Genomic DNA, 25835 nt, shown 5'->3' with positions numbered 1-25835 from the left:
CTTTCTGAAGCTGCATCTGTTCCTCCTCCTAGTTCCTCCTCCAATCTGTCCATTTTAAGTGTTGGCTGTTGTTTCCTTGATGATATGGTGAACCCTTTCCTTATTTTTCGGTATTGCAGTTTTTCATCTGTACCAGACAGAGGGTCTATCTTTAGAAAAAGATCCAGTCTTGCAATTTTAAGAAGAAAACAGAAAAAAGCAAATATTAGAGAATGGAACTCTATCGAACTACCCCACCCAGCTGAGCCAGGTAGCAGCCGGTAGCGCTCGGTCCCGCCTCCTTTCTCACAAGGAGCGTGCGCGACTGGAGACACGTACAGCCAACCAATGAGAACGAGTGATCATGAGTGCCACGATCTTGGCCCAATCACAGGAGAGTATGGGAGAAGCCCCCCTCCCAGATCGATGGGGGCGGGGCTCGGGCGGAGGTGACGGTCATCTGATCTGCAGCGGCCTCGGAGGCCCAGGCACTGTAGGCTGAGGCTATGATGGCGGCAACAGTGGTATCTCGGATGCGGATGGGGACACGGCGGGCCCCGGTGCCGTGGCTGCCTCTGTCGTTGGTGGCGGTGGCGGCGGCAGTGGCCGCGGAGCAGCAGGTGCCACTGGTACTATGGTCGAGTGACCGGTGAGCTGGTCGGGCCAGGTCGGGTCGGACTGGGCCGGGCCGAGTCGAATCAGGCCAGGTGGGGTTTGTGAGGGACTTGCTGTGCGCCGCGGTGGATGAGTCGCCCTCGCTGAACTCCAGGACTGTCCTTGGCCAGGGGCTTCGAGGCCCAGATGGAGACAGTCTCTTACTCAGGGGCTTGCTCCATGACGGCCAGTGTTCAGCTCTCAGGGCCCCACGTGAAGCCGGGCACCCATGGGTTTAGGATCTCAAGTCATGCAATCACATCTGGCAGTTTCTTTTCTGTCCACTTTTAGGGACCTGTGGTCTCCTGTGGCCGACACACATGAGGGCCATATAACCAGCGATATGCAGCTTTCTACCTACTTAGACCCTGCCCTGGAACTGGGCCCCCGCAATGTACTGCTGTTCCTGCAGGACAAGGTGAGCCTGACTCAGTCTGCTATGTCTTTGTCATCGGGAAGCAGACCCTACCCTACCCCCACTTCCCCAGGTGAAGCTGTAGTGACCTTGTCCCACCTGTAGGCAGGTGTGGTTAGATTTTTGTTAAGACCTGTTGGAGATGCTTCAGTGGGAACAGGAGACTCATGGAAAATGCAGGGACTTGATTTAAGGAAGCAAGGGATCAAACATCAGATACCAACCTAGTATTGAGCATTATTTTCTGGTGTCCTGGAGCATGGTGGGAATTATCAGTTTCACAGATGGAAGATTCACTTTGGGGAAAGATCAGTGACTTGCCCAATAGCTAATGGTGGGCAGAATTGTAATTGTTAACTGTCACAATTGTAATAGGAGTAACTGGAAAATGACCCCTTATATAGCCTGTTATATGTACTGTGCTCTACTGATAACATTTTCTTGGTTTAACCACCAAGGAAAGTAATGTTGAAGAGGTAAAATGAGTTGTTGAAGCTCCAGATGTGGAGACAGCACAACACACTGCTTCCAGCTTGGATGTATCAGACTTTCCCCCCAGTTTTGTGCTGAGTCAGCATTCTATTTTCCTTTTTCCCAGGTGTGTCTACCCAGAACAGGAGTATGGGCTATGAGAAGGTTCTAGTGTAGCATAAGATTATTGTTCAGGGGCTGGAGAGATGGCTCAGAGGTTAAGAGCACTGACTGTTCTTCCAGAGGTCCTGAGTTCAATTCCCAGCAAACACATGGTGGCTCACAACCATCTGCAATGAGATCTGGTGCCCTCTTCTGGCCTGAAGGCATATATGCAGGCAGAATACTGAATACATAATAGATAAATCTTTTAAAAAAAGATTATTGTTCAGGAGGATGTCAATTCTGCTTGTCCCTTCCTCTTTAGTGGCCTGGCTGGCTCATTCTGTTTGCCTCCCTCTGTTGCTGTGTCTGCTGCTGGTGGTGATTATGTTGGTCAATAGTCCTTTTGAAAGGTGATAAATAACAGGTCAGACTGGAACTCAGTCCTACCATTTGTTTCAGCCTTGGGACACATAGAATAATCTTTGTAAACCACAGTTTGTACAACTGTAAAATGAAGATATCCACCTATTCCAGGGGTATATCTGAGAGAAGTAATCTACATAAATCCTTTAGCCACAGTCTCCCAATCTTAGGGTATTTCCTTCTTTTGCCAATGATAGAATGCTTAGTATGTGTTAGGAAGTAGACATTCTTGTGAAGGCAAGTAGTTAAGAGCTAAATTGAAGCCTGGCAATGGGTGGCACATGTCTTTAATCCCATCACTTGGGAGGCAGAGGCAGATGGATCTCAGTGAGTTTGAGGCCAGCCTGGGCTACAGAGCAAGATCCAGGACAGACAGGACTGTTACACAGAGAAACCCTGTCTCGAAAAACTTAAAAAAAAAAAAGTTCTTTATTCTAGATAAAGAAGCAGGCTAAGGCAACACAATAACAGTATGATCAGGCAGGGTTTCAGGAGGTAACATCTTGTTAGCAGCAGCAAGTACATTACTGGCAGGAGAACATGAGGTGTAAAGGCCCTGGGCAAGGGAGTGCTCTTAGTAAGTTCAAGGGAGTGCTTGTGTGACTGGAGCCTAGTGAAAGCCTAGTGAATGATTGAAAGGGTAGGAGATGATCTGCTACGTTACCTAGAGATGGAGCCACAAAGGGAAAGGTTGGTGGCAGTTTTGAGTATAACAAAGCCTTGCATATATAGTACAGAGTATATGAGAGTATAGCAGGAGAAGAGGCTAGGAAAGGAGGCTGGGCTTATGTATACTAAACACAGTGAGTTTAGGGAAGCTGGTTAAGATTCCCTCTGGGCCTAACTGGGAAAAGCCAGAGGAAACTAGCTGGGGGTTGAAGGGAGGAGGTCTGAGATACTTGTAGATTGTAGAAGGAAGGGAATGAGATTGGAGTTACTGGGTTCCTGGGAGCTCAGAAGTCCCAGCTTCCTCCATTGTGTTCCAATGTCTTCCTCTCTCCCAATTCCCACCAAAAATGGTGGGGCACTGCTTCCCTTGAAAAGGATCCTGTTCAGACTAGACATAGAGGTTCTCCTTTGCTCTGACTTCTACTTCCCTCCTAGGAGGCATGCAATAAATATTCTTTGCTGTCTTCTTCCTCTTTTCCAGCTTCCCTCTTCCCTCCCCAGTTCTTGCTGGCTGACTCTTGTTTTGTAAGTTATCATAAGCCAGCTGTCCGTAGGTCTTCCAACCCTATGACCACCTTCAATGTCTTGTCACCTTGCCCTCAGAGTGCTGGGGAGGACAAAGTGAGCCTTCCACTCGCCCCTACCACAAGTGCTGGTGGTTCACTCTCCTCCCCCATGCCAAATCTGACTTGTAATGTTTTTTTAGCCCTGAGAATCCCCACCCCTGCACACCCATCCTCCTTAGTCTTTGTTCCTTAACCACCCTCCTGGGACATCTCTTTTGCTTCCCTTTTAGCTAAGCATTGAGGATTTCACAGCATACGGTGGTGTGTTTGGAAATAAGCAGGACAGTGCCTTTTCTAACCTGGAGGTAAGGGTCTGCTCACAACCCCAGCTAAGAGGACAGATAATACATTCTGTGTTCTCTCTCCCAGAGACAGGACCAGAGGCTTTGAGGGTAGAGGGCCTGGGATGTGAGTGTCAGTTGTGGGACATTTACTTTCTGACCCATTGTGATATTCTTGTGGGGTATAGCTTTCCAGGCAAGATTTTTAGGGGTTATTAGGCACATTGTTCCCTGGCTTACTTTGCCTTCCACCTTTCCCCTACCATCAGAATGCCCTGGATTTGGCCCCCTCCTCACTGGTGCTTCCTGCCGTGGACTGGTATGCAATCAGCACTCTGACAACCTACCTGCAGGAGAAGCTTGGGGCTAGTCCCCTGCATGTGGATCTAGCTACCCTAAAGGAGCTGAAGCTCAATGCCAGCCTCCCTGCCCTGCTGCTCATCCGCCTGCCCTATACAGCCAGGTACAGCCTGGGTGGCACAGCCTCCAGCCTTGCAATTTGAGAGATGGGTAAGGTCCTAGGCTCTGAGCTTTGGTGGCAGAGTTGAGCCAAAGATGACAATATTCCCCTGTTCACCACCTTGAGACTCTTCCAGAAAGTTCCTTGTATGCCCAGAAGAGACAGGAAGGACTTCCTGTCAGGCTGTGACTTACAAGTATCCATTAATGAGTTATGCCTATTGGGCCTCCAGAAATGAGGCAAACATGGCCTAGAAAACCTCTTCATTCACTGAGGCCCTCTTTATAGAACTGTGGACAGATACTGTACCTGCAAAATGGGGAAAGGGAAATGGGATTCTAGGCAGGGGTACTGAAGTAAATAGAAGTACAGGGGCTAGCTGCGGCTAAGCTGGCCTCAGCATGACTGTCAGGGCAGCAGCTGAAGTGCACAGGCTTGGTGAGTGGGGCTAGCAGGGAAAGATGCTGGAAGGATTGAGAGAAAGGTAGTGGGCATCAGAGAACTGTTCCAGACAAGCTTTTTGGACTTGAGAAACAGCAACCTGAGGGTCTCTCACTTTCTTATCCATAGCTCCGGTCTGATGGCGCCCAGGGAGGTCCTCACAGGCAATGGTGAGTGTGGTCCCAGAGAACTTATCTCCTCATCTTGCCTTTGAGCCAGGAAAATAGAACTGGTTTCTCAATACAAGGGTGGCCCCTGTTTCTCAGAGTAGCTGACAGCTGAGCAGGGACATAGTGGCTGGCTGCCTGGTCATGTTCTTCTGTAGCCAGCTTCACCTGACAGAGATACCTTAGACCCCTGTGGAAGAGCTCCGGAATCTAGTTTCTGCACAGGTCTGATGAATCTATGGATTTAATAGACCAGTAACATTATGCAAGGCGATTAGGAGGACTTGTCTTTGTAGTAAAGGACAGTCTATCTGCATGGAAAAGGAGTTGGATTGATATGGAGTTCTTTATATTCACTATTTATTTTGTTTCACTTAGGTTGGGCTTGGCATTAGAGAGTCAATAATTGAGGCCTGGCAGAGAGACTGGCAGGGGGTAGAGGAGAAATAGCTGTTTTTAGGGGTCCTCAGTGGAAACTAACAGCACTGATTTTCTCAAGGTCTAGGTCTCTAAAGCAGACAGTGGGGAGTATTTATTTAAGCAGGCTACCTGGTGACTTGGCTCTCTGCTCTTGTGTCACTCTTCAGATGAGGTCATTGGACAGGTTCTGAGCACACTCAAGTCTGAAGATGTCCCTTACACTGCGGCTCTTACTGCAGTCCGTCCTAGAGTACGTACTCTTCTAGCAGGGGCCCTGGGGCATGGGGTTGTGACATCATTGGTGAGTGTGTCTGGAGATAGAAGGGTATGTCATAGGCAGGGCCTCCCAGGAGTCCTCAGCTTGGGGGATTAGTGGGCAAAGGATTGCTTCCTTTATCCACAGGGCCTTTTTTTCCATCTTGCTTGTGAGCCACTTGTGTTCATGCACACTTGCTGCAAGTGATCATAAGTTTAGGGAGAGGGAATATCAGGGCTAGGGACTTTCAGATTGTGTACAGGGTACCCAGTGAGGAGGGAGACCACTACAGTGGATTAGGCTTTGTTTTTAGGACTGTTGAAAGAAGGCTTGTTGATATTTCTGCAGGTGGCCCGTGATGTACCCATGGTGGCTGGGGGTCTAGGTCGCCAGCTGCTTCAGACTCAGGTGGCATCACCTACAATCCATCCTCCTGTGAGTTACAATGACACTGCCCCAAGGATCCTGTTCTGGGCACAGAACTTCTCTGTGGCATACAGAGACGAGTGGAAAGACTTGACTTCCCTCACGTTTGGTGTGGAGAATCTTAACTTGACTGGCTCCTTCTGGAACGACTCCTTTGCCATGTAAGGTTACTATGCAGGGAAGGAAGGAATGTGTTATCACACATGACCTTGTTGCCTCTGTGGCCCAGTACAGGGCAAGGATATAGGATCAGGTGTATATGTGTTGGGGGTGAAGAAGGTCTTTGTATGGTATGTTCACCAAAGAGTTGGAGACAGTATCACAGGGTGATGTTGCTGGGAGGTTACTAGAGAGGGAGCCTCTCAGAAGTTTTGCCTTCCAATGTAAAAACACAGGCCTTGGTTGTTAGGTTCTGTGTTTGTACCATCACATAGTCCCTTGGGACCCTGGCCCTTCTTTGAGCTCAACCCCTGGGACTGCATGTGGGCAAATAGCAGATCAACTGCCAAAACCAGTTCTCGGCCTCCTACCCCTGAAACCTCAGCAGGCAGCTGAATGACCTTAAGAAGGGGATGAAAGAGGTCCAGGGGAGTCAGGAGAACCAGAGGAAGGAATCCTAAGCTGGAGGTGTGGGACCTAGGTGCTGACCCCCCAACTGCTCCTGATTTGGTTATGACTGGAGCCTTAGTTTTCCCACCTGCTAAATGAGGACACTGTATTGGCAGGTGACTGTAAAGCTGGACCTAGGGCAGCTTAGGTTGGAGCCAACCTGAGGAGGACCTTGCTCAAGGTCCTTCAAGAGCCTGATAGCACCCCTCTACCTTGTCTCACAGGCTTTCATTGACCTATGAACCACTCTTTGATGCAACAGTGACATTCAAGTAAGTTCTGGTGACTGAAGTGTAGCTGGGCTGGTATGTCTTCATTCTCTTCTGTTCATCTGACATCTCTGTTCATCTGACATCTCTGCTACCCTCACCTCCCAGGTTCATTCTGGCTAGTCGCTTTTACCCAGTGTCTGCCCGATACTGGTTTACCATGGAACGACTTGAAATCCACAGCAATGGCTCTGTTGTCCATTTCAATGTTTCCCAAGTCACGGGACCCAGCATCTACTCTTTCCACTGTGAGTATGTCAGCAGTCTGAGCAAGAAAGGCAATCTCCTTGTGACCAACGTGCCCTCACTCTGGCAGATGACTCTTCACGACTTCCAGGTATTGAAAGGGGGGGATGGGAGCCAAGCTGGTTGCAGTAGGGGGAGGGAAGAAGAGCCCTGAGAATCTTAGTATGGCTTGGGCATGTAGCTGAGAGTTCCATCCTTGTGCTGTCTCTGAAGTATAGACTGTTCACTGATTTCAGAACCCCAGCCCTTGCTTTTTGTCGAAACTTGTAGTCCCTTCTGATCAATGTCTATGTGTCTCCTAGATCCAGGCCTTCAATGTCACAGGTGAGCAGTTCTCCTATGCTAGCGACTGTGCTGGCTTCTTCTCCCCAGGCATCTGGATGGGGCTGCTCACCACCCTCTTCATGCTTTTCATCTTCACCTATGGCCTGCACATGATACTCAGCCTCAAGACCATGGATCGCTTTGATGACCACAAGGGCCCCACCATCACTTTGACACAGATTGTGTGACATGTGCCAGAGAGGGATTGAGGAAGTGTTGGTGTCTAGGTTGTCATGTTTCCATCTTGTGGCACAGTGGATGGAAGGGTTTGTCCTCTTCCTATTATAGCATGAACCCTCAACCTTTTGCTTCCTCTTCAACCTGCTTAGGGACTTCCCTGGGGCTATCCCCCATCTCTACCAACAAAGTGTATATATTCTTCATAGATATTAGACAAATTTTCCAGGCTCCATCATCATGAGGGGAAGGGACATTAATTCTAGTGTTTCCCTTTCCCCATTTCCCCTTATTTATTCTTGCCCCTCCGCTACTATCCCTTGCTGTTTATAGTGCTTTTATGTAGTTAATGCTCACTCCCCAAGCTTTATGGAGCTTCCAGCAACAGCAGTGAACTTGAGGTTCCTTGAGTTTCAGAGGTGTGGAAAGATTACTTAACTGTCTGTCCAGCTTAACTGTTGTGTTTTTTGGGTGATGTGTTAAGAATGAGCGGTACATTGGGGTTTATTTCTGTGGCCTGAGAAGGAAGAGACCTTCACGAGGACTGGTGAGCAGAGTGTGCTTACTGGGTTTCCGGCTTGTTCCCACTAGGATTGCCTGTCAAGAGGCGGGGGTAGGGGTGCTCTGTTTTTTCCTTCCTAATAAAATAAAGACGTATTGCCATGTGTTGGGCTTCGGCTTCATGTCACTCATTTCTGCACTTGACAGTAGATTTGTTCTTGACTGAGGGAAAGAAGTTCCCGGGTGTAGTCCTATCAGGAAGGAGGTGAGAGGGGAAGCAAGCTGATACTCTAAGAGTTAGGGTAGAGGCCTGTTATTTCTCCTGGCCTTGGGAGGAGTCCTGACAATGGGAGCTTTCTCAATGATACTGTCAGCTGCAAAGACACACCACAGGGCCTTGCTTTTTCTCCCAGGGGGGTGGTACGGGAGTGCGCTGGGCGGGGCAGGACTGGGCGGGGCGCGCGGGGCTCCCGCGCATGGATCCTTCGCTGGACGAAGCACCTGCCGCGGACCAGCCCCGCCCCGTATTTCTCTGGGCTCACGAAGATCCGCCCTGCTCCTAGAGTCGTGCTGGTGCTGGGACTCAAGCGCCGGAAGCCCTTCCAGAAAACAAGCCGGGGAACGGTGGCTTCGGTTGAGTGGCAGGGCCCGAGGAAGTAGAGGGACTCTTTGACGCTGCGGAGGGATAGGGAGACGATTAATAGCCGCCATCTTTGGTTCAGTGCGGCGCAACAGCAGCGGCAGTGGCTGCTGAGGTGAAGGAGGAGGAGGAGCTGAGTGGGCGCTGGTACCAAGGCCTGACCATGGACGAGGAATACGATGTGATTGTGCTGGGAACAGGTCTTACCGTAAGTGCCACCACAGGCGCTCATACCCCTGCATCATTCCTTTCCCATCCCCCGCGGTGATGCAGAGCCCCGGCCACCCATCTCATTCTCCCATCATTGCGTTCCTGGCTCCGGTCCTGGCAAAGCCAACCCCGCGCCCACCCCACTACCTCACCCCAGGATGTCGACTCCACTGTGCTGCCATATTCTCGATTCCCCGTAGAGGGTCCCCTTTTAGCCTGTACCCCCGCACCCTAGGTCTTAAACTCAGACCCCTCTCATCTTCCTTATCTGTGTCACTGAGGTGGAAAACTCCCCCTCCTCCCACTGGACCGGTTGCACCCAGCCCCCACCCTTCGCCTGCACTCATCACTTGATTAGCATCCCTTATTTTTTGGTGATCACACTAGGACATGGAGTATGAAGATATGGCTATGGGGGCTTCCCAAGGGTGGGCTCTCATCCTGCCTTTCCGCCTTTTGAGAGGGGACGGGGAACCCAGGGAATGTTCCAGAAGCAGCAGCAATGGGGGTGGTTACCACATTCCTTCTACCCCAACCCTGTTTCTCATGGAGATCTCAGGCTGAATATATCCTTGGTCTTTGTCCTTGGGCTAGTGACAGTGACTGGTGAGGGTGGGGTGTTTGTCTTCCCCACTTCCTCTAAATCTTGTTGGTTTGCACCCTGAGTCTGGACCAGTAGATAGGCCAGAAGGGTCAGGGGCTCCTGCCTTTTGAAGGAGGAGCCCAGGGTGGGGCCTGGGATTTCAAGGACTGGCCTTCCCTTTCAAAGACCCTTTGAATTGGTTCTCCAGAATTCGTTGTCTTATCTTTTTGTGGGTTCAGAGCAGGTAGATACTTCCTTGGTGCTAGAAGACTGTCTCTGGGTCTGCTGGAAGGTCTGCCTCCTTAAGCCTTCTTTAATGCTCTAGTAGTTCACCATTTTGCCCAGCAGGGTTATAAAGGAAACATCACATGAAGCTATCTTCCCTCTCCCCAGTTTTAAGTGCTACAAGAGCCAGGATTTTACATTATGAAATTTGTGGCAGGTTTGAGTCAGGGACAAATCAGGGATGCAGGTCAGAAGGCATATGAGAGTGTAGCTGCAAATACCACCCCTCCCCCAGGAATGCATCCTGTCTGGCATCATGTCTGTGAATGGAAAGAAGGTGCTGCACATGGACCGGAACCCCTACTATGGGGGTGAGAGCTCTTCCATCACACCTCTGGAGGAGGTAAGGCTTCTCGGATCTGGGCTTAGACCCAGACCCCTCATTAGTCTCACATAGGGAAATGGGGGTAAACTAGTTCCCAGGTGCTGGGCAGGAGAGTGGGAGAGGGATGGATGGTCCTTGACATTTTCTTTCTTCCTGTCTTACAGCTATATAAGCGCTTCCAGTTGCTGGAAGGGCCCCCTGAGTCAATGGGCCGGGGCCGAGACTGGAACGTTGACTTGATCCCCAAATTCCTCATGGCCAATGGTGAGAGAGATTAAGAAGATAATGTATATGGTGATTGGGGGGTAGTGGTAATTGGGAAGACCAGAGGGAAGGGTTAAACTCCAGAATAAGGTCAGTCAGACAACAGAGCTTTTGAAGGGAGTCACACTAATGTCCCTTCCCCCCTTTGGACACAGGTCAGCTGGTAAAGATGCTACTGTATACCGAAGTGACTCGTTATCTGGACTTCAAAGTGGTAGAGGGCAGCTTTGTATACAAAGGAGGCAAGATCTACAAAGTACCATCCACTGAGACTGAGGCCTTGGCTTCTAGTGAGTATGAGTCTCCACAGAAAATAATGGGACAGGAGGAAACAGACTGTTCTCAAGATAGTTAGGCAAAAGGCTCCCATTTGCCTAAGCCTAATCTTAGCTCCATGTAGTACCAGAGTCCCCTTGCTTTATGGTACCTTTATTGGACTGTGCTACCCATTCTGGCAAGTTACCAGAAAGGAAGCTCATGGGGGAGGATTTCTTTTTGGCAGAGGGCCCACGACCCCCATAACATCCCCAAGTGGAGCTAGGAGGACCTCTTCCTACAAATAGGAAAACTGAGGCCAAGAAGGGTAGGGCAGGGTTACCATGACTAAGCTCTGGTGGGAGCCAGGACACCAACTTTCCTGGCCTGCTCTGGTGGAAAGAGGGGTTTTATGTCTTAGTAATATAACGGGTCTTCTCAAAACCCTTTCTTCAGATCTGATGGGCATGTTTGAAAAGCGACGCTTCCGAAAATTCTTGGTGTTTGTGGCAAACTTTGATGAGAATGACCCCAAAACCTTTGAGGGTGTCGATCCCCAGACCACCAGCATGCGTGATGTCTACCGGAAGTTTGATCTGGGCCAAGATGTCATTGATTTCACTGGCCACGCCTTGGCGCTCTACCGCACTGATGAGTGAGGGGAAAGCTGACTGGTGGCAGGAGCCCCTTTGTCTGGCTCACACCTTACCCTCCCCACATCTGCCTATTGTATCCACCACCCACCCTACATATCCCTTTTACTTGTCTACAAGCTCATCTGTTGAATTTCCATACCTCTTCCATTTGACCTATATCTTTGCCAGGTCACAAAGGGTGGTGGGAAGGCTGGATGGTGTCTTGGAAGGTGAGCAGGGTGCTGCTGTCAAAGCATCTTCTCTTATTCCCCAGCTACCTGGATCAGCCCTGTCTTGAGACTATTAACCGTATCAAGTTGTACAGCGAGTCCTTGGCCCGGTATGGCAAGAGCCCATATTTGTACCCACTCTATGGCCTGGGTGAGCTGCCCCAGGGTTTTGCAAGGTGAGGACCTGTTTGTTTTTCTTCCAGCTGGCATTACTGGTAAGACTAAGGCCAATAAGCCATGTGGTGGTGCAAACTTCCCAGCATTTGGTAGGCAGAGGTAGGTGGATCTCTGTAAATTCTAGGCCAGGCTAGTCTACAGAGTAAGTTCTAGGACAGTCAAGGCTACACAGAGAAACCCTGTCTCAAAAAACCAAAATAAAATGAAATAAATAAAAGACTAAGGCCAAGAATGGAAATTACCTCCTTGAGCATTTTTGTGGCATCTCCTACTTTCCCATCTAATCTTCATGTACATTGCTTCATCCTTGGGTAATGGGGGCACAGCCCTAGTGCATTAAAATGCAGAGTAGAGGTTGGAGAGTTGGCTCAGCAGATAAGAGCACTTGTTTTTACAGGGGACCCAGGTTCAATTCTAACACCCATATGGTTGCTTACACTGTCCATAACTCCAGTTTTAGGGAATCCAACACCTTTATCTGACCTCCACAGGCACCAAGCATGCATGTGGTTGTACAGGCATATGCAAACAAAATATATACACATAAAATAGTGAATATAAAAAAATTACTTAAAAAGTAAATGAAATACAAAGTAAAGGACCAGATCACCATGAACATTGATTCCCCATCTGGTAGCATCAGGACTAAGTCTAGGACCCCAGAACCTTGAGTCTGGGCTTCCCTAGGAGCTGACTCTTTTCCAGAGTCCTTGATTCTAGATTCCTAGGCCATTACTATGTGGAGCTACTCCTTCATCCTACACTCACTGTCCCTTTGCAGAATAGAATGTTCTGGATGGAAACTCCAGAGAGGAAGGAGTATGCCAAGATGGGGTCCCAAGTTCATAGGAGGGACACTTGAAACAGTTGGAGTTGAACTCTTTCTACTTGGGCAGTTTTCTCTATCTCACTGGTAGGGTGGGAAGAGTACAGGAGATTTGATCCCTCTTCTCCTAAGACTTACCCATCATTTTCCTTACTACAGATTGAGTGCCATCTATGGGGGAACATATATGCTGAACAAACCTGTGGATGACATCATCATGGAGAATGGCAAGGTGGTGGGCGTGAAATCTGAGGGAGAGGTAAGCATGCCCTGTGCATTTGTTACCATGGATCAGGTAAGGTTTGGTCTTTCTTTTAGGGCTATGTTCATAGGGAACCTTTTTGCTGGTAAGTTTGCTGTTGATTAACCCTGAGAGCCTCATAGCTAGGAACTGGGTGGTCAATAAAAGTCTATGTAGCTATTCCTTTGGCAAGAAGTATCCTTCAAATTGCCAGGTGTGGTGGTACATCCCAGTACTCAGGAGGCAGAGGCAGATGGATTTAAATCAATCAAGAAGCAAGAAGTAACCTTCAGCTGGGCGGTGGTGGTGGTGCATGCCTTTAATCCCAGCACTTGGGAGGCAGAGGCAGGTGGATCTCTGGAGTGTGCAGAGTGAATTTCAGGATAGCCAGGACTGTTATACAGAGAAACCTTGTCTCGAAAAACCAATAAATAAATGAATAAATAAGTAAATAAATAAATAAATAAATAAATAAATAAATAAATAAATAAAAAATAACCTTCAGAAGTCACATGCTGTGTCTGTGGTCCTGAAAGCATTCTTTTGGAAAGGGTGTCATATATCCCAGGTTGGCCTCAAATAGTCTATATAGCTGAAGATGAACTCTTAATCCTTTTGCTTCCATCTTCCTCATGCTGGGATTACAGGTATGTGTTAGAAATCTAACCTAGGAGCCGGGCGGTGGTGGCGCACGCCTTTAATCCCAGCACTTGGGAGGCAGAGCCAGGCGGATCTCTGTGAGTTCGAGGCCAGCCTGGGCTACCAAGTGAGTCCCAGGAAAGGCGCAAAGCTACACAGAGAAACCCTGTCTCGAAAAACCAAAAAAAAAAAAAAAAAAAAAAAAAAAAAAAAAAATCTAACCTAGGGCTTTATGCATGATAGGCAAGCATTCTACCAACGGAGACACATGCCTGTCCATGCCCCCCCCTCCAAAAAAATCCTTCAGCCTGTTGTGATGGGGCATGAGCACTGAGGTGACTGAGGGAGGAAGGTCCTGAGTTTGAGACTAGTTTGGGCCAAATAGACTCAAACAAAAAACCCCATCAACACAAAAAAATGTGTTTGTGATTGTGTTTCAGCAGTAGGGTCACCTACCCTGTATGTAAGGGCTTACCTCTCTGAGCTTTGAAAAAGGGGTTATGTGCTATAGTAGGGATGGTGATGACAACTCAGAGCTGTTTGGTTTTACTCTTAGCTCAGCTTATACTACCAAGGGCAAGGGGGTGATCTGATAGGTGCAAAGCCTTCTGGTGCCTTCACAGGTGGCCCGCTGCAAGCAGCTGATCTGTGACCCTAGCTACATCCCAGACCGTGTACGGAAGGCTGGCCAGGTTATTCGCATCATCTGTATCCTCAGCCACCCCATCAAGAACACCAATGATGCCAATTCCTGCCAAATTATCATCCCTCAGAACCAGGTCAACAGGAAGTCAGGTAGGCCAGGTGATGAGGGACTACCTTCTGTTGCTATGCCTCTCTTCTCACAAGAAGTCTTGTGGCTTCTTGTGACATTTTGTTACAGAATATACCTGGGATTGGATGGCCTTCCCTTCATGAGAGTGACAGTTTGGATGCTGTCTGCATGTTGGGCTGGGGAGGGGCAAGTGGGCCAGATTCTTGTCCAGTTCCTAGGAACTACATTTTTGTGTGGTCATTTCCCCTGGCACATGTTAACCGAGTGTTTTCTGTGGTCAGACATCTATGTGTGCATGATCTCCTATGCACACAATGTGGCAGCACAAGGCAAATACATCGCCATTGCCAGCACCACCGTGGAAACTGCAGAACCAGAAAAGGAGGTTGAGCCTGCATTGGAGCTGTTGGAACCCATTGACCAGAAGTGAGGGGCTGAGCCAAACTGGGAGGGCTTGGTTAAAGACCAGGAATGGGCAAGGCCCATCAGGAGACTTTAATCTACCTCTCTGTCCCATTTGCCCCTCAGGTTTGTGGCTATCAGTGATTTGTATGAGCCTATTGATGATGGTTCTGAGAGTCAGGTAAGAAACCTGTCCCAGTCAGCCCTGAGTCTTGATGCCCATCCAAGATCCTTTGCCTGACTTCCCTAAACCCTGGGGTTTTGCCTATTTATAGGTATTTTGTTCCTGCTCTTATGATGCCACCACACACTTTGAGACCACCTGCAATGACATCAAAGATATCTACAAACGCATGGCTGGGTCTGCCTTTGATTTTGAGAACATGAAGCGCAAACAGAATGATGTCTTTGGAGAGGCTGATCAGTGATTGCTGACTCCCCTCCTCCAGCCCCTGCTCCCCTCTCCACAACCTGTATGTCCTCTGGAACAAGGAAGATGGTATGGCTGGACATCCTTGTTTCCAGAATCTTCTGCTTCCCCCACCACATTCCAATCATACACCTCATTGATTTGATTCACTGACCAAATCCTTAACCTTAGTGATGGTTTGGGAAATGGGGGTTGGATAGTATCCTCTTTCTTGGCCTACCCTTGTTCTAGGAAAAGAGGATTCCTGTGTGTGTGTGTGTGTGTGTGTGTGTGTGTGTGTGTGTGTGTGTGTGTGTGTACATACGTACACATATACACCCTAATTCTACTGTTTGGGAAGGAGTGGAGGAAAAGCTGACTCTGCACCCACTGTTCTTACTCCCAATGTAGTGGCCTTTGGAGATACTCCATCTCCTCCCCCAACTCTTATGTGTTGGAGACACGGGACCCTTCCAGCACAAAATTGCATTCCTCCTCCCCCTTATAATTTATTCTAATTTATTAACTTTGTCCTACCTGTCTGAGCCCTCAGCCTTTCTGTGAAGCATGGGGCTGTAGAGTGAGCTGCCCTGGCTTATCCCAGCCCTTGCAAAGTCTGGGTTGGGTGAAGGTTTAGGTGTAGCCCCCTCTGGGGGTTGATCTATTTTTAATTTCTTGTCTTTGTGTTGTGTTCTCTGAGAAAAAGTAAATGTGAGCAAAGAAGAAGGAGGTGGGAAAGTGGATCCAAACCCCAGTGTGCCCTGCCCCATGCCTTTTCCTTTAGTGGTGGGAACCCTTATCTTGCAAAGTGAATGTGTCCCCTTCCCCAACCTCTAGTGTATTTCACAGGAAACAAAAACCTCCCAATAAAACTGTTGAAACCTGAGTCTGGATCTTTAGGTTCTTTTCTCAAAGGTTGTTGGGTTGTTTTGCAGGACTGGAGCAATTTAGCTTCTGGAATTAGAGCTGTATCCTCAAGGGTCAAGGCAGGTGAAGTAGGTAGGATCAACAGCTGGTGTTTGGTGGGATCATCTTTGCACTTGTGGTTTCTTTCTTTTTTTTCTTTTTGGTATTTTGAGACAGGGTTTCTCTTTATAGCCCTGGCTGTCCTGGAACTCACTCTGTAGACCAGGCTGGCCTCTAACTCAAGAAACCTGCCTGCCTCCACCTTCCTAGTGCTGGGATTAAAGGTACGCCAACATTGCCCAGCTGCACTAGTGGTTTCTAAGTCAGGGAGAAGGCATCTAGGTGTAGAGACTGGGTTCAAGGCCATTCTGGACTCTCTGAGGCAGGGAAGCACAGGTGAGATGGATCAATGGGTAAAGGCACTTTCCAGGCAACCTTGAATTTGATCTTTGGAGCCCATGTAAAGGTGGGAGGAGAAAAACAACCCCACAGTATGACCTCTGCACATATTCCATGGCTTATGCACAAACACATATATACGCACCTTTAACATTTTATGTGTATGGGTGTTTTGCCTAGATGAATGTGTACCACTTGCATGTCTGCTGCCTGCAAAGGCAGTAGAGGGTGTTGGATCTCCAGGAACTGGAGTTACAGTCAGTTGGTGCTGGGAATTGAACTTGGGTCCTCTGGAAGTACTTCTTCTAGTACCCATCACTGCCTGAACCAGCCTCAGTTCTGGGAAAGCAAAGGGACCCATACCTAGCCTTGGATGATAGCAAAAAAATCCAAGCAGCCAACTGAGAGGTGGTATGTAACACGAATTCTAAACTGTCTTTTAATAAAAACCTAGAGCCAGATATTGAGGTAAATGCTTAAAGATCAGAGAGACAAAGGAACAAGCCACTGCCACATCTTAACCTCTAGGACTCCAGCCTGAAAAGCCTTCAGTTTCTCCTCACGCCTTATATATCTTTCTCCACCCAGCTATCACTTCCTAGTCCTTGGATTAAAGGTGTGTGACTCCCAAGTACTGGGATTAAAGGTGTGTGCTACCTCTGCCTGGACTATATGTTTAATCTAGTGGCTTATTCTGTCCTTTGATCTTAAGACAAATTTTATTAGGGTATAAAATATATAACCACAGTGGTGGTTCACGCTTTTAATGCCAGCACTTGGTAAGCAGGGGCAGGTGGATCTCTGTGAGTTTGAGGCCAGCCTGGTCTACAGAGTGAGTTCTAGGACAGCCAAGGTTATGCAGAGAAACTGTCTGGGGTGGGGTGGGGGGTGGGGGGGAATCCAAGCAGCCAAATAGTGTCACTTTGTGACCAAGTAGGGGAAAGAGACTAAGCCTCAGGGTGAAGGGGGACACTTTGCTCGAAGAGCTCCATTAGCTAAGTCAGTGAAGCGCTGCGCTTAGCCTTGGGGCCAACTGGAGTAAGTAGTTAACTTTGAGGGCATGCAGGAAGCTAGGGGACACAGCTCTGTCACAAAAAAAGCCAGCAGAAAGAACTTGTTTCTCTAAATGGTGTGGAAAGGAGTCCAGCCTCCTGTGGGGCGGGGCGGGGCGGGGCGGGGCGCGATCACGTGCCAGAGCCGCGGGCGTAAGGCAGGGCCGGCGTCCGCACGTTCCCTGGTGGCTGACGTCAAGCATCAGCTGACTAAGCCGCTGCTGCTGCTGCCGCCAGGACTCTTTCCAGCCTAAGTCGCCACCGCTGCCGCCGCCACTGCCACCGCCACTGCCACCGCCACTGCCACAGCCATTATGGCTCAGTACAAGGGCGCTGCAAGCGAGGCGGGCCGCGCCATGCACCTGATGAAGAAAAGGGAGAAACAGCGTGAGCAAATGGAGCAGATGAAGCAGAGGATTGCAGAGGTGTGGGCCAGGCCGGGGCGCCTCAGAGCATGCGCTTCGCGCGGGACCCCTGGCGGTCTCATGCTATTTGACTCTAGGAGACCTCTAGGCGGGCTAGAGTGCCCGGAGGGCGGGCCCCCACTGGGGGCGGGACTTGCTTGTGAGTCTCTGGCTGGTAAGGGAAGCCAGCTGAGACAGTGTAATGGGTAAAATGGGCTCAGTGTTGGGCCATGTCAGAGATTGAGACCACTAGCTTGTGAAAACTTCAGCAGGAGGGAGCCACAGTCTGTGATTCTTGGTGGCATTGATGTTGGGCGAGACTCACTGGCACTCCTCCTGAGCACAGAGCTTTCTATGTTCCCAGCCTTCCAATGCATACAGGGAAGTGGAGAGGCACAGGGGTATATGCCACTGAAGCTAATTCCAGAGCCTTTAGCATCCCAGAGTACTAGCGTTTACCTCAGGGCTTCTTCATTGAGTGGTCACTGGTTCAGGGGCGTGGTACCAAAGAGGCCTGGGCTTGATCCTTTGGGCAAGACTCCTAAGAAGAGCAGGGCCTTAGCTCTCCAGGTGAGAGCAAGCCCTATCTAGGGAAATGAGAAGCCAAACCCAAGAACCAGCCTTCAGATGGAGGTATCATCAACCCTCAGTCATGCTTGTATTGACACCTAGTCCTCTAGCTCTGACCCCATTGCCTCAGTGGCAGCTGGAAGTACACCTCTGCTGGCCACTCACTGGGAGGTCCTGGTCAGAGAGGGACCTACATGGCACCTATTATGATGGGGTTGGACTGAAGAACAGTGACATGGGTAGCTGCTGATGACATCCTGGGCCAAAAAGAAGGAAAATTCTCACGGGGGTGGGGTGGGGGGGAGGGCTCGACCTTTTTATTCCTCTTCTCGTTTATCCTTTCCTGAAATCCCATGGTTGGGGTCTCAGGAGTTTTGGCTTAAAGACTGAGTAGGAAAAAGGCCAAAGGTGAGTATGGTGGTGGCTATAGGCTACTGAGGGAGTGCTGATCCCCAGCAGGAGACCTGAAGGGGCCAGAGCAGTTCAGGGATGCCAAGGAAAGGATCTCCTTTGGCTCCTTTAGTCCTCCTAGCTTCATGGATCCTTCTCCCCAGAAAAGGAAAGGGGTATGTGTCTTTTCTAAGATCATATCATAGTGTGTCTGGGTACAGATCTAGGACCCACAGCCACTCTTTCACTTCCACAGTGGAGTGGTAGATGGCCTTCACTGATGTGTACCTCCCCTGCAGGAGAATATAATGAAATCCAACATTGACAAGAAGTTTTCTGCACACTATGATGCTGTGGAAGCAGAGCTCAAATCCAGTACTGTGGGTAAGCAGGACACATGTACCACCTTCTTCCAGACCCAGGGGCTACTCCTTCACTGGCCTTGGCTGACCAGCCTTTCCTTCCATGTCTCCTTGCCTCACAGGTCTTGTGACCCTGAATGACATGAAGGCCAAGCAGGAGGCGCTGGTGAAAGAGCGAGAGAAGCAGCTGGCAAAAAAGGAGCAGTCAAAGGAGCTACAGCTGTGGGTCCCCCATCCTTTCTAAGCAGTGGTCCCCTTCCAGTGCAGCTAGTGCTTAGGAACTCCTGGGGGTGGGTCAGGCTGTTCCCATTCCATAGGGAGACCCCATTTTCTGCTTTGGGAGCAGTTGTGGTATCTATTGAGCTCCACACTGGTTCTCACTTTCCAGGTTTATCTTTCTGTTCTCTGTAAAGGTGGTGAGTCCTTTCTGAGCCCTTTCTTTTTACTGGGTGCCTGAACAGCCTGCATTGTCACCATTCCTCTCTGTCCCATGACCCCTGTGTCCTTTATGCTTGGTGTGTCATAATCTGAGCCCTGCCCTTGAGCTTGAAGTAAACTAGGGCAAATAGAATCCCTCTGGGGTGCTGGGGAGATCCAGCTTGTGCTAAGTGGACCCCATGCTAGGCACACAGTGGCTCTGGGTCAGAGAAGGGGCCCCCGGGCAAGAACATGGGGTATGATGGCCACCCATGCTTTGTTAGGAAGCTAGAGAAGCTGCGTGAGAAGGAGCGCAAGAAGGAGGCCAAGCGGAAGATCTCTAGCCTGTCCTTCACCTTGGAGGAAGAAGAAGAGGGAGGTGAAGAGGAGGAAGAGGTGGCCATGTATGAGGAGGAACTGGAGAGGGAAGGTGAGGGCACTGCCCGCCAGAGCTCTGTCTTGGCATTTGGGCTGACATTTGGGCCAGCAAAAGAAGAAACACTCATTTTTTAGCCTAAGTCACCTACTGTGCTTGTGGTCCCCAGTTTCACACAGGGTAGAAGAAGACAGAACTGAGGCAGCATTTATATTTTTAAACCTAAAGGATACAGTTGCTGTCAGCAGTAGACTAAGTCAGAGCTAGGCCAGTACAGGAGCCACCGGTGTGAGAAGTTACCAGAGTACTACTAGTGCCTGGTCTAAAAGGATCCAGAAGCTGTCCTTTGGAGCACACAGGATAAACTGAGGAGGAGAGAAGATAGTCTGGACTAGGCTTGCCTGCTGAAACTTTATGAAATAATAGGAGTGTTCGTGAATACCTTGCCAGGCATTGTGGGGTTTTTTTGTTTGTTTGGTTTGGTTTTGGTTTTGGTTTTGGTTTTATGAGATAGGGTTTATCTGTGTAATAGTCCTGGCTGTCTGGAACTCGCTTTGTAGACAAAGCTGGCCTTGAACTTACAGAGATTCGCTTGCCTCTAACTCCCTGAGTGCTGGGATTAAAGTGTGTGCCACCACGACTAGCCACTGCCAAGTGGTGTAACTGCTCACCACAGGTGGCCACTGGGCACTTATTGTGATTGGTGAATTTGATCTATACATGCTGAAATCCAGTGCCTCCAATGTACTGTCTTATATATATATACATCTGTTCTGTGCCTGGCCAGGCTACACAGTCAGTGTGGGCTCAGGACACTTGGGATTACTGCTTTCCCTAGAGCCCAAGGGAAATTGCTAGATCAATGTGAGATAGTCATATGGGGATAGTTGGGTTGGCCATAAAGGATGAATATTTCATTAGTTACAGCGATGGGAGGAGGTAGGAAGAGTAGATGTTGAAGTGAAATAGTTGTACTGAAATAACAGGACAAAGAACACCTGTGAAGACTTGGAATAATTTAGGTAATAGCTGTTATTTTAGCCATGTAGGTCCGTCCCCCCTCCACTGGTTGCTTTCTGCCACTGTAATTTTTAAAAATTTCTTTTATTGAGACAGGGTCTCATGTAGCTAAGGCTGGTCTTGAACTCCGGATCTTCCCGATTTTCCTCAATGCCAAGATAATGTGTGCACTACCACACTGGGCCCTTCCACTTTAATTTTACCAGTACATTTAACCCAGAAATAATACCAATATAGCTTTTTGAACTAGATATACATTCAGTAGTGTTCAGAGCTCTATGTGGCAAGCAGTGTTATTGTTTTTTGTTTTGTTTTGTTTTGAGGTTTTTTTTTTTTTTTTTGCTTGATGTATTTTGAGACAGGGTCTTATATGTAGCTCAGTCTGGCCTTGATAGTCATCTTGCATCCACCTTAGGAGCTGTTCTAGATTGCATAGGCTAGTGGAAATGTTGTCAACCTCACTGTGTATCAGTGGGATTTTTTTCTTTCAGATAGTTTCACTATATATCCTAGGCTGGCGTCCAAATTTCAATGCTCTTGCCTCAGCCTTCTGAGTGCTAAGATTACAGGTGTATGCCACTACACCTAGTTCACTAGGGCTTTTGAAAAGCATGGGTGATGGGCTTTCCCGTTCCATCCAGAGATTTCATTTTGGTGTTTTAGAAATAGGAACTAATCACCCAGTGCCCTGGCATCTATTTTTTTCTTTTAGTTTATGCTTGTTATGTATCTAGGTTAGTAGTTCTGTTTTTGTTTTTTTTCATTTGTTTGTTTATTTTGGCTTTTTTTTGGAGACAGGGTTTTTCTGTGTAACAACCCTAGCTGTCCTGGAACTTGCTTTGTAGACCAGGCTGGCCTTGAACTCACAGAGATTCACCTGCCTCTGCCTTGCAAGTGCTGGGATTAAAGGCTTGAGCTACCATCACCCAAATGGTTTTCTTTTTCTCTCTTTCTTTATTCTTTTTTTGCTTTTCAAGACAGGATTTCTTTGTATAGCTTTGGAACCTGTCCTAGAACTTACTCTAGACTAGGCTGGCCTTGAACTCACAGAGATCTGCCTGGCTCTGCCTCCCGAGTGCTGGGATTAAAGACATGTGCTGCCATCCGCCGCCACCACCACCTAACGATTTTATTTTTAAGACAAGGTTTAACTGTAGTTGTGGCATGGCTGGCACTCACTGTATACACGGTCCTGGGCTTAAACTTTGATCCATGTGCTTCTTCTCTTCAGAGCTCGGATTAAAGTTATGTACTACCATAACTGGCTTAGTCAGTAGTACTTTTTTTTTAGTTTTTCGAGACAGGGTTTTTCTGAATAGCCCTGGCTGCTGTCCTGGAACTCACTTTGTAGACCAGGCTGGCCTTGAACTCACAAAGATCTGCCTGCCTCTGCCTCCTGAGTACTGGGATCAAAGGCGTGCACCACCACCTACTGGCAGTTAGTAGTTCTTACAACATACTCTAGGGGCCTGAGAGACCGAGACCTTACAGAGGTCCATAGAGATCAAAATCATTTTTAGGCCAGTCATGGTAGCACACGCCTTTAATCCCAGCACTTTGGGAGGCAGAGGCGGGCAGTTCTCTGAGTTTGAGCCTAGCCTGGTCTATATAAGAGAGTTCCAGACCACTCAGGGCTACATAAATGTGATTCTGTCTAAAAACAAACATGCAAAATCATTTTCTGAAAAATGATAAGATGTTCTTTGTCTCATTTGCTATAGAGATCACCACAAAGAAAAGGAAATTGGGGAAGAACCCTGATGTGGACACAAGCTTCTTGCCTGACCGGGACCGAGAGGTAAAAACTGGTGCTGACTTTGGTGATGGTCATGAATTTGGTTTTGGTGGAGACTCTAGCCCTGGAAGCAGCCCTGAACCTCATCCTTTGTCCATTTCCTCTCAGGAGGAGGAGAATCGGCTTCGAGAAGAGCTGCGTCAGGAGTGGGAAGCCAAGCAGGAGAAAATCAAGAGTGAGTACTATATAGCTAGATATAGTGGCTTAGGTCTGTTATCTCAGCACTCAAGATACTAAGGCAAAAGGATCTGAAGTTCAAGGTCATCTTTAGCTACAAGGCTAGTTTGAAGCCAGCCTTGGCTACATTAGATCTAGTCTCAAAAAGTCAAAAACAAAACAGACACTCAAACAACCAATAGTGGCTGGAGAGATGGCTCAGTGGTTAAGAGCACTGACAGCTCTTCCAGAGGACCCAGGTTCAGTTCCCAGCACCCACATGGCAGCTCACAACTGTCTAACTCCAGTTCCAGGGGATCCGACACCCTCACACAGATATACATGCAGGCAAAACACCAATGCACATAAAATAAAAAGAAATTAAAAAAAAAACAAGTTCTAGTAGAGTTGGGCATGTGTGCTCTAGAGTTGGGGCAGTGAGAGAACAGGGACAAGGCCCAAACAGCTCTCTTGCAAATATTCACCTTGGTTATGTATTTCAAGGGAACTCTTAGCACTTGGGTCTGAAGACCAAGAGAGGCAACTCTTCTTTGTAGGTGAAGAGATTGAAATCACCTTTAGTTACTGGGATGGCTCTGGACACCGGCGCACAGTTAAGGTAAGAAATGGAAGGGCTCCTTTGTCTTGAGTTCAGTGGAAAGTAGCTGACAGTCTTGGCTTGGGAAACCTCTGGATAGCAGGGTGGATCTTTGCCTTCTTGGAGGTATTTCTTTGGACTGTTGTTTTTACTTCCCAATTTACTGGTATACCTGCTTCTGCAGATGAAAAAGGGCAACACAATGCAGCAGTTCCTGCAGAAAGCACTTGAGATCTTGCGCAAAGATTTCAGTGAGCTCAGGTGAGCAAACTATACACTGTGTGTGCCTGTGTTGTGCATCTGTGAAAAGCCTGCCTTCCTGGCCAGGGTATCAGATAACCTTGCTGACTGTTCCACATCTGGGAAGATTTTATGCTGGGCACTGTTCCTCAAAGAGGAAAGCTGTGCTCTTTTTTCTTAACTTCCACCTGTAGAGAGTTTAGGTGAGAGAGCCCTGCCTTGGTGATATGGTCCAGAAGTGGAGGACACTGGGATTCCCATCCCAGGTTCACTAAACTACACAGCTTCCCTTAAACTATAAGGCTTAAAGCATTGTGCCAACTCTGCTGACTTCCAGCTGTTCATCCCCTCCTCTCTCTCTCTCTCTCTCTCTCTCTCTCTCTCTCTCTCTCTCTCTCTCTCTCTCTCTCTCTCTCTCAGGTCAGCAGGGGTGGAGCAGCTCATGTATATCAAGGAGGACTTAATCATCCCCCACGTGAGTCCCTTCAACCCAGGGTCATACACACTGGTTTCATAGAGTCACCATACTGCTGTGCACTCTTCCAGGGCTGGTGAGCACAGTGGTGCCTGCTCCCACCCTGCAGGTAGGGGTGTGGGGAATAGTGGGTGATAGAGGCTTAGATGGATCATCAAGGTTGCCTTTCTCACCTTCTGCTCCTAGCATCACAGCTTCTATGATTTCATCGTTACCAAGGCACGAGGAAAGAGTGGTGAGTGATTCTATCTTAGTTTATCCTATAGCTTGTTCTAATATGTTGGGAAGGGAAGTAGTATGGCCTTGGGATTACTGCTTCTCCCTTCCAGGGCCACTCTTCAACTTTGATGTTCATGATGATGTACGACTGCTCAGTGATGCCACTGTGGAGAAGGATGAGGTATGATAGTGCTAGGATACTGGTCAGGCAAAGGTGCCCTGAGCCTGACATGGGGGTTGTCCTTGGGGAGAAGTCACAGGAAGGCAAGGTCAGGTAGTATGGCCCTGAATTACAGCCTTCATTCCTCAGTCGCATGCAGGCAAAGTGGTGCTGAGGAGCTGGTATGAGAAGAACAAGCACATCTTTCCTGCCAGTCGCTGGGAGCCCTATGACCCAGAGAAGAAATGGGACAAGTACACGGTGAGGAGTCAGGGAAGACAGGCAGGAAGGTTAGGTCTTGGGAAGCTACTTCTTGATGGTCCCACTGCTGGACTGGGCAGCTCAAAGTCAGGGGTGTGAGTCACATCGGCTTTCAGTGACCTGCAACCACCCTGCTAGGAAACCAGAGATAACTAATCTGACATCGTAACACATACCCATAATCCCTCTACTAGGGAAATTGAGGCAAGAGGAGCATAACTTCCCAGCCACCCTACATAGCAAGACCACTTTAACACACACACACACACACACACACACACACACACACACACACACACACACACATATACACATACACTCACACACACACAGAGGCGGGGGCGGGGAGGGGAGGAGAATCATAAGTGACATGCTAGCCTGTCCCTATTTATTTCCTGGCTTCCTTTCCTTGTTTCATGTGTCCCCATTTTCTCATACCAGATCCGGTGAGCATCCAGAAGTGGGCATGACCTTGGCTCTCCCCAGCGTGCCCTCCATATCTCTAGGGCTCCAGGTGCCTAGATTCCCTGGGATCATGCCAGAGCACTCTGGGAGGATGTTAGTTGCTATTCTCTAGCCCTGATATTGTCATTACTGCTTTTCTCTTTTACAATAAAAAAGTGCACATGTGGGAGCCGGAGTGCCTGCATTATAAGAACCTGTGCTTTATTTTTAGAGAGAGAGAGAGAGAGAGAGAGAGAGAGAGAGAGAGAGAGAGAGAGTGTGTGTGTGTGTGTGTGTGTGTGTGTGTGTGTGTGTGTGTGTGTGTGTGTGTGTGTGTGTTGCCAGAAGGCAACCCTGAGTGTCATTTTTGTTCTCCAACTTTTTTTTGGAGATGGGATCTCTCACTGGCCTGGAACTTGCCAAGTACACTAGACTGGAAGGTCGGTGAGCCCTGGGGAGCTACCTGTCTCTATCTCTCCAGGGTTGAAATTGTACATGTATATCATCAACGTTGGGCTTTTAAAAATATGGATTCTGGGGATTAAACTGATAATCTCATGTTTGCAATGCAAACACTTTACCAACTGAGTTATCTCTCTAGACCTAAAACATTTTTGTTGAAATAACATTTATATAATATTTTGGTCATTTTACCAGGTGTGTGATGCATACTTACAATCCTAGTACTAGGGAAGTAGAAGCAAAGGGAACATGAGTTTTGAGATTAGCCTGGGTTGCACAGCAAGTTCTAGGCCAACCTGAACTACAGAGTAAGATCCTGTGTCAACCTCTTCTACAGACCACACCAAAGGATTCTTCTTTTCACCCATTCCTTT

The 25835-nt window shown here is 48.4% G+C and overlaps 3 protein-coding genes across 3 annotated transcripts; all 3 read left to right on the top strand.

The window, feature by feature from the left end:
• Positions 1-399: 399 nt before the first annotated feature.
• Positions 400-8023, top strand: Atp6ap1 (ATPase H+ transporting accessory protein 1). Its single transcript, XM_006992438.4, has 10 exons — positions 400-628; positions 925-1051; positions 3513-3587; positions 3833-4026; positions 4594-4634; positions 5219-5301; positions 5656-5894; positions 6567-6614; positions 6720-6948; positions 7160-8023. Exons 1-10 carry the CDS (start codon positions 486-488, stop codon positions 7367-7369), a joined length of 1389 nt encoding a protein of 462 aa, XP_006992500.1. The 5' UTR covers positions 400-485; the 3' UTR covers positions 7370-8023.
• Positions 8024-8309: 286 nt separating this feature from the next.
• Gdi1 (GDP dissociation inhibitor 1) lies at positions 8310-15641 on the top strand. Its single transcript, XM_006992436.4, has 11 exons — positions 8310-8707; positions 9813-9920; positions 10067-10166; positions 10322-10456; positions 10878-11076; positions 11331-11462; positions 12449-12548; positions 13793-13964; positions 14226-14370; positions 14473-14527; positions 14622-15641. Exons 1-11 carry the CDS (start codon positions 8663-8665, stop codon positions 14772-14774), a joined length of 1344 nt encoding a protein of 447 aa, XP_006992498.1. The 5' UTR covers positions 8310-8662; the 3' UTR covers positions 14775-15641.
• Positions 15642-17312: 1671 nt separating this feature from the next.
• On the top strand, positions 17313-25213 carry Fam50a (family with sequence similarity 50 member A). Its single transcript, XM_006992437.4, has 13 exons — positions 17313-17537; positions 18776-18860; positions 18961-19060; positions 19540-19685; positions 22373-22449; positions 22555-22621; positions 23160-23221; positions 23385-23461; positions 23861-23915; positions 24102-24150; positions 24245-24315; positions 24445-24555; positions 24997-25213. Exons 1-13 carry the CDS (start codon positions 17427-17429, stop codon positions 25003-25005), a joined length of 1020 nt encoding a protein of 339 aa, XP_006992499.1. The 5' UTR covers positions 17313-17426; the 3' UTR covers positions 25006-25213.
• The last annotated feature ends 622 nt before the right edge of the window (positions 25214-25835 follow it).

The sequence above is a fragment of the Peromyscus maniculatus genome, chromosome X (assembly GCF_049852395.1).
Source record: "Peromyscus maniculatus bairdii isolate BWxNUB_F1_BW_parent chromosome X, HU_Pman_BW_mat_3.1, whole genome shotgun sequence".
NCBI classification, from domain to species: Eukaryota; Metazoa; Chordata; class Mammalia; order Rodentia; family Cricetidae; genus Peromyscus; species Peromyscus maniculatus.
This window is presented reverse-complemented; position numbering and strand designations above follow the sequence as displayed.

Bases quoted from the DNA above. Each gene is read 5' to 3' on its own strand.
- Atp6ap1 (XM_006992438.4), top strand. From the start codon at position 486: ATGATGGCGGCAACAGTGGTATCTCGGATGCGGATGGGGACACGGCGG. The intron at 629-924 runs GTGAGCTGGTCG...GTCCACTTTTAG, and splicing joins GTACTATGGTCGAGTGACCG to GGACCTGTGGTCTCCTGTGG. The intron at 6,615-6,719 runs GTAAGTTCTGGT...CTCACCTCCCAG, and splicing joins GATGCAACAGTGACATTCAA to GTTCATTCTGGCTAGTCGCT.
- Gdi1 (XM_006992436.4), top strand. From the start codon at position 8,663: ATGGACGAGGAATACGATGTGATTGTGCTGGGAACAGGTCTTACC. The intron at 9,921-10,066 runs GTAAGGCTTCTC...CCTGTCTTACAG, and splicing joins CCATCACACCTCTGGAGGAG to CTATATAAGCGCTTCCAGTT. The intron at 12,549-13,792 runs GTAAGCATGCCC...GTGCCTTCACAG, and splicing joins GCGTGAAATCTGAGGGAGAG to GTGGCCCGCTGCAAGCAGCT.
- Fam50a (XM_006992437.4), top strand. From the start codon at position 17,427: ATGGCTCAGTACAAGGGCGCTGCAAGCGAGGCGGGCCGCGCCATGCAC. The intron at 17,538-18,775 runs GTGTGGGCCAGG...CCTCCCCTGCAG, and splicing joins TGAAGCAGAGGATTGCAGAG to GAGAATATAATGAAATCCAA. The intron at 22,450-22,554 runs GTAAAAACTGGT...ATTTCCTCTCAG, and splicing joins TGCCTGACCGGGACCGAGAG to GAGGAGGAGAATCGGCTTCG.